Below are 7,982 nucleotides of genomic sequence, written 5' to 3'. Positions count from 1 at the left end.
TTCTCACCATGAATTTGCTTAAATATCTTCCTGTCCCATTTAACCTTCACCTAGATTTCTAAGAGTGAACCAGGACAAAATCTGCTAAAACTAGTACCCCTCCTCAGTCTCTATTCTGTGAAACCCAGGGAAGAAATTGTGTTTCAGCAATTGGTCCAACCCAAAAACCTAGACAAAAGGCAAAATCAGGTTTCAGGTCAGGTTAAAATGTACCTGGACGTTACATTATTTCATGATCTTAGACAAATGTTGGGCCATAAAATCAAGCATTGATGGCTCCCTAGGAATCCTGCCACTTTAGAAACCTAAGTATAAAGCAAATAACTAATCACAAAAGAGAAGCTACTCTACTGATGAGCTTCCTCAAGGCCTCTTTCATGTCCCTGTTCCTCAGGCTGTAGATAAAAGGGTTCAGCATCGAAGGGACCACAGTATACATCACAGAAGCCACTGCAGTCTTCCTGGGGGGGTCAGTCACTACAGAGCTAATGTACACTCCAAAAGCTGTCCCATAGAACAAGGAGACTACTGACAGGTGAGACCCACAGGTGGAAAAGGCTTTATGTTTTCCTTCTGATGAGGGCATTCTCAAGACAGAGGACACAATGTGAACATAAGAGAAAATAATCCCGGAAAGAGGAAAGCCACCAAATATGCAAGTTTCAACATATATCAGGTTGTCATCAATGAGAGTTTCAGAACAGGCCAGCCTGATGATCTGAGGAAGTTCACAGAAGAAGTTGCGGATCTCCAGGTCTGTGCAGAAGGACAGCCGTAGAATCATCAGTGTGTTGAACACCGCGTCCATAGTGCTAATGGACAGAGATATCAGCAGCAACAGGACACAGAGGGTGGGGCTCATTATGGTTGTATAAGCCAGGGGGTGGCTAATGGCCACATAGCGGTCATAGGCCATCACTGCAAGGAGGAAATTTTCCAAGACAGCAAAAACGATGACAAAGCAGACCTGGGAGAGGCAGCCTGGGTACGTGATGCTCTGGTCCTGGGTGTGGATATCTGACAGCATCTTGGGGATGGTGCTTGTACTTAAACAGATGTCATTGAAAGACAAACTGCAGAGGAAGAAGTACATGGGGGTGTGGAGGTGGGGGTCAGAGCTGACGGCCAGGATGATGAGCAGGTTCCCCAGGATGGTGACCAGGTACATGGATAGGAACAGGCTGAAGATGAGGGACTGCAGGGCTGGGTCATCTGTCAGTCCCAGGAGAAGGAATTCTGAAACAGCTGTGTGGTTTCTGGATTCCATGTTGCTGAAGATCCTGATGCAAAGAATGAGGTGAAAAGATCATAAAATGTTGGGAGAGCTGCAGTCTCATTTGTCTTAAAGATAGAAGGAGAGACACTCTGGGCTAGAGGACCAGCGGTCTGTGCTTCAGTAAGCCCTCTGGACGGCTCTGATGTATGCAGAGTGTTGAGAACCTGTTCATTATACACAAAACCTTTCTTGTGGCCGGTTGTAGAATCCAGTGAATATTCTGATGCTTTCCTCTTTTTCTCTCTTCCCCAGTCCTCCACTCACTCCTCCTTTGTCTTCACTCTCTTTATGTAAAACATTTTTAGTGAACACCAACTCTGTTTCACGTGCTGTGCTAAGTGCTCAGATGCAAAAAAGGTCAAAAGACATGGTATTCAGTCAGAATCACCTTCTGCCTTTACCAAGTCATGAATGCGACTTAGAAATCTGTCTTCTAAAGCGAGGGTTCCCTAACCTTGGCTTGGTTCAGAATCACTTGGAAGTCTTTTCCAATTGCAGATGGGTTAGTTCTTACTGTGTTCTCACGAGGGCACCTAGGAAAGGTGAGGTTAAGTCATGGATGTGGGACTCACAGTGAGTGCTTAGCCCAGACTGGGTTTGACCTCCAATTAAATGCTGAGTTCATTCTAGACCAAGCTCTCTCGATACCTCTGGACAGTACAGAACCAGCACTGTGAAATGACCACTCAGATCTCATAACTTTCCTTTATAATTGTAATATTTTCTTCCTGACCAAAGCTTCTTGTCTTTTCCTTGCCTTCACAGTGTGTCCACCTCAGCCAGCTACTGGACATGCTAGGGCAGGAGGATAATAGCTCAGAGGCCAGCCTGGCCAGCACAGCAGAACCCAGACTCAAAAATTAATGTCTCTTTTTTTTAAAGAGAGAGAGAAAGGAGAGAGAGAGGGGGGGGAGGGAGGGAGGGAGGGAGAGAAAATTTTTTAATATTTATTTTTCAGTTTTTGTTGACACAACATCTTTATTTTATTTTTATGTGTGCTGAGGCTCAAACCCAGCATCCCACGGATGCCAAGTGAGCATGTGACCGCTTGAGCCACTTCCCCAGCCCTTGCACCGCATCCTCAGCCCTGAGCCACATCCCCAGCCCTGAGCCACATCCCCAGCCCTCTGTCTCTTAAATCTATAATAAAATGCCTTCTTCTCTACTCATGACATTTCTTGTAGCCCATGAGATGCATTCATTAATGTGGACCTGAAAAAAAAAAACATCAAAGTGCTGCCTCCATGCTTGAAGGTTATAAGTCCTCCCCATGGAAATGCAAGTCCTCCTGTATAGCGATGGATTCTAAGGGAAGCTGGGCAACTCTATATGTAATATTCTTTCAATTTCAAGGAGTTCTCCCCTTAAGATGACAGGCAGCATTATTGATTTTTAAAGAAAAGACCATCAACTCAATAAGAGGACTAAGTGAAATATAGAGACATCCAAGAACACATGAAAATAGAAACACTTTCCTAAAATGCACACTTATAAGAAACTCACACTTACAAGACAGTCAGGGTCCTGCTAGGAGTGTTCCTGTGGTACAATGGTCTTTGTCCACAGGGAGAGGCAGAAGAAGCTGAGACACCATTTACCTTTTAGTGGGGTGTTGGTGTCAAGCACTCTCAACTTCATCCAGACTCCTCCACATGCACTGAGAATGGAACAGTCAACTCCAGAGAAGCTGGATGTTCTATTTCTACCACTGGAACTGCACGATGGATACCTTAACTCACTTGATCGGGGTTTTCATTTGGTGATATATACATATATACAACCATCCCATGGAACACGTTGAATCTATATGGAGATACTCAAATACACTTCAGCGAACCTGGAAAGAACTTGAGGGACGTTTCATGTTGAGAAATGTACAAAACAAAGACACCTAGCACATATAGTTCACTTATAGGGTTACGTTTTAGGGAAGCATTTCTATATTCTTGTTTTCTTAGATGTCTATATATTTCACTTATTGCACTTATTGAGCTGATTGTTTTTTCTTTTAAAATCAAGAGTGCCACCTGACACCCGTACAGTGCTGGCCTATGGGATAGTTCACTCTCATGGACTATCACAGGTAGCACTATTTATTCTTTAATAAGAAAGGATGTGTCAGGGCAATTGAGGAAAGACAAAGAGAACCTCCCTACTGTGATAAATGCAAATATCAGGCAAGGGTTTAATGCGCTGAAATGACCACTGGGGACAATGAAGAAAAATAAGAAGGAAAATTCAATAAGTACATTTTATTTTGTTTGAGGCATATTTTAAAATATAATTAAATTGAACTCAATACTAAATGACACATGCAAAGTATTAAATTTGGGACTTTACTTACCTGGCTGGATTGAAGAGGACTGTTATTCAACATCTCAGCTGGATATCGAGGGTAGAAGGTGTGACTTCAGGAAATGCAGGCTGACCTAATGAGGCAGTAGACCATGGTCAAGAAGGCTCATCTGTGGAGGAGGCCCAGATGCTGCTTCCTGGCTGGGGCAGGGCGGCTGAGGGAGGTGGTCCCAGGATAATTCCTGCAGTCTCTTGTGTCCCTGGAGATCAATACACAAAGCTTCTCATTAGACCAGTGATAGCACTAACAATCTGACCCCAAAGGGGCATGTCCTTGAAGACCAACTACAGGAGTGAGGGATTCAGGGTGGCTGATTTCTGACCCCTGAGGCCATGTTTGCACCACTTTTTCTGCTCAGCTTCCTTGCCTGGGCTTGGCTCACTAATCTACGACACTCTGGTAAATTCCAGTGCTCTTTTTAAGGTATAAACAAAGTCATCACTTTTTAACTAAAGATGTTAGGAGACTGCTTCAGTTGTAAACATGAAGGCGTGTCCTATGCACAAGGACATAAACAGCACATTTTAAAGTATTATCTGAGGTGTGTGGTGATCAGCTCTCTGTTGCCTTAGCACATACCTGAGAGGTTTATTTTGGCAGCTGGCTTCAGAGGTGTGGTTTCATGCTTATTTGGCCTGTTCCTTTCAGCCAGTGACAACGGTACCTCGTGGAGGGAGAGCATGGCCAGATTCAGGGAACACAAAATCAGGGAAAGGGAAGGAATGGAATCCAAATGTCCCCTTTAAGGGCAGGCTCCCAGGGACCCAGCTTCCTTCCACTGTTTCCATGGCCACAGCGTCCTCGTAGCTATCATAACACATGCTGGGGTTGTCGCAATGAGAAATGGACAGGCCCAAGTCAGCCAGCACAGTGCTCCACACCTGGGGACGACATCGTGACATTTCCTGTTGGGAATCTGTGTGTCCTGCCTAGGGAAGCAGTGGTCACTGGAGCAAACAAAAACCACGAGAGAAAGAGAGAAACAACTATAAAATTATAACTGCAGATTATGGGAGCAGTGGATTTCTTGTGAAGAAAAATAAGCATAGGCATCTCTGTAAGTGGTGAAAATCTATAGAAGAAGAGAAGTGTATACAAAAGTTATGATTTTTGAGACTCTTTTAAATATTTAGCAAACCTGCTCAAGTACTCTATGTCTCTTATGGATTGTTGAACCATAGAAAAGAACAGAAAATAATATTGACTGGCAAGGTACCTACCAAATTATTAAACTTACAGCTTCATCATCCTCACTTTAAGTATCACCATTGCAATCAATAGCAGATGTAGACCTGAAGCCTTTTTTTTTTTTTAACCATTTTGCTTCTTGACATCCACAGCAGAACCAGGGCATTACGTTGGTATACATGATTCCCCCAGGACTTTTGTGAGTTTTGGTATTATCCAGAAGTAATTGCATATTTCATGTCAAAAAGCTGCAAAGAAACAGTATCATCCTGTTCACTTCATTTTATTATAGATTTTTTTTACTTAATATGTATTTTATTTTTAATGTTTTCTTTGCTTCATTAATATTAACTACCAAAAAACAGTTACACAGTGCTGTTACTTCACCATTAATTTATCCACTTTCTGTCTGATTGATATTATGGTGTTTGTCATTTCTCTTTATACATAGATAGATACATACACAAGAAGAAACCTTGTACAGGGAAATTTATCAGGTTGCTCTTGCATCAAGGAAGTGATGGAAAGCAGTAAAGGGAAATATATAATTGTGCCTTCAATAAATATAAATATATAACATGAAAATACTTGAAGCTCAGGTAGTAGGAACCTCCATGTTGGTTTAACTGGAAAAGGGTGATAATATCTTAAAAATCTTAAAAGTTATTTTTACACTCTCTGTGCTATAGTGTCATTCAAAATTTTCTGTTTTCATAAAGAGGAACTGTTAAGACAAGGAACTGTTAAGACAGGGTCAGCCTGGGCCAGTGCTTCCTTCCCAGATTCCTCATCTCCAGCACACACAGAGGACATCACAGTCCTGCAGGGAGAGGTTTGGGGAGGAAAGATAAGGGAAGCTGACCAACACCTCTCCTCCACCACCACAGTTCTGTGATTCTATTTGAGAGGCAGAATTCATGCTCAAGAACAAAAAGATCGCTGCCCTTGTACAGACAAAGGACACTAACAGAATTACAGCTGCACTGAGGAATTGTGTGATGGAGCCAAAGAAGTTCTCAATGATGACAGCTAGGAAAGGGCCCTAAGGAGGACTTGGTTTTGACCATTCTCTGTGTTTTTTTTTTCCTCCCAGCTTCACCAGGATGGAACTGTAGTGACTCCTGCCTTATTTCCAAAGTACAGTCTAAGAGACCTTGGGACTTTGCTGGTATTATTGATGGAAGATGTTTGTCCTCTCCCCTGGATGTTGGGTGGTCACAGAGGATATGTCCTCTCAAGGGCAGAGGGACAGTGCAGCGCTGATCTCTGTGCCGCAGACATAATCTCTGAGGGCTCCTCAGCTGTTGTTTCCTGACTGGTCACACACAGGGTATCTGTAGTTCCTGTGTCTTAGGGGCCTCAAATTCCAAAGCTCCTCATCAGGGAAATGTTGATACTGTGATTTGGATCCTAAGCAAATGCAATTCCTTCAAGACCAATAATCCAGAAAGGAAATTCAGGATGGCTGATCCCTTGCTTTGCCAAGCCAAGGGACTCCTCCACCTCTTGTCACCTGTCTGTTGACTTCCACTTCGTGTCCCATGCATGTCCCACCCTTCTCTAACTTGATTTCAGAGATCATTTTTGGACATAATCAATGCCATATCTGAAGCCTGATGCTACCTTGAGGTGTAGCAGCCTAATATTACATGTGGGTACACAAATATATTTACATATATAGCTCAGATTGTAAAAAGGCCAACACTCAGAGGAGTTTCTTCCTCAAAGCTACTGAATGTTTTCTGAGAATGAATCTCCATTCTGTGTATTTGGTGCAGCAGATTCTAATCTACTCTCTGTAGTCAGTTCTGACCGTGACTAAGAGAGAGATGTGTGTAATCTCTGTTTAGTTTCATAACCACCTTTTCAAATTTCAACACAATAGTTTTGGAAAAACTTTTCTTCATATCAGGTGATCATGGGTGTACCTTAGGACTTGATTTTTAATGTAGTTATGAGACTTTATGACAACAATGACCAAGCAGTTGTCTGCTGGCTGTTTATCCATCCTCCCAGATCACACAATGAGATTTCAATCATAATTAACACGTGAAGACAGTACTGTGTGCTAATACTTAAAAATTTTATATTAAATGAATTCAATATTATCTTGCATTTATAGATATCTTTTGCAGCATGCTAAATCTTTCTATAATAACTTTTAAAATTTCATATATAAAATTTCATATATATATAAATATATATATGACACAATCAATGGCATATATGAAGCCTGATGCTACCTTGAGGTGTAGCAACCTAATCTTACACATGGGTATACAAATATATTTGCACATGATGTAGCTAAGATTATAAAAATGCCATATATATATATATATATATATATATATATATATATATATATAAAATACCAATTGTGTCAAAATAGCATTATTACTGAATTTGAACTTTGAAAATGAAACCTATATTTCAACATGATCACTAGAATTCTCTAAAGATGAGAGAGAGAGAGAGAGAGAGAGAGAGAGAGAGAGAGAGAGAGAGAGGATGTATTTTGGAATTATTATGTGAAGCCCCAGTTTTACCATTTCAAAATTTCAACAGATGAAATTTTTTAAACAATATACCATATTAAAAAAGCAAAACAATGACAACAACAAAAACAAAACACCTTTTTGCTCAACTCTCAGGGTTTTCTCCTTATTCTTTTCTAATAAGTTTGTTTCAAATCAGATTTATGCAGGTATAATTTACATACAGTGAAATAGACCTTTTTAGATGTATAGTTGCATGAATTTTCCATCAGTATTGTTGAGATAGAGAATATGTCTCTCACCCTATTGCCCAAACTCAGACACTGGCAACATTTTATCTGTCCTTTTCCAGAATGTCACCTAAATACAATTATATACTATATATCTTTTAAAGTCTAGCTTATTTCATTTAAATAATGCATTTGAGATTTGTCTATGTTATTGCAGGAATTGATAGTTTGTTGCTTTTTATTGTTTTGATTTTTAAGTGGCATTTCCCTTATACAGTAACACGATAGTTTTTTATTTATCAGTTGAAGGACACTGCATTATTCCTTTTGTGGTGATGATGATTACAGCTACTGTTACTTTTGTACATTGAACTTTAAATGGACATTTGCTTTCATTTTCTTAGGCAAATACTTCAGAGCAGTATTGTTTGGTTTTA

At 40.7% G+C, this 7,982-nt stretch overlaps 1 protein-coding gene across 1 annotated transcript; it reads right to left on the bottom strand.

The window, feature by feature from the left end:
- Positions 1–328: 328 nt before the first annotated feature.
- Positions 329–1,267, bottom strand: LOC308645922 (olfactory receptor 7G2-like; the record flags this gene model as incomplete). Its single annotated transcript, XM_081288379.1, has 1 exon — positions 329–1,267. The coding sequence occupies one exon, from the start codon at positions 1,265–1,267 to the stop codon at positions 329–331; it is 939 nt and encodes a 312-aa protein (XP_081144505.1).
- Between the last annotated feature and the right edge of the window lie 6,715 nt (positions 1,268–7,982).

The sequence above is a fragment of the Spermophilus citellus genome, assembly GCF_964194105.1.
Source record: "Spermophilus citellus genome assembly, chromosome: 3".
NCBI classification, from domain to species: domain Eukaryota; kingdom Metazoa; phylum Chordata; class Mammalia; order Rodentia; family Sciuridae; genus Spermophilus; species Spermophilus citellus.
Note: the sequence above shows the minus strand (reverse complement) of the source record. Positions and strands in the feature narration are given on the sequence as shown.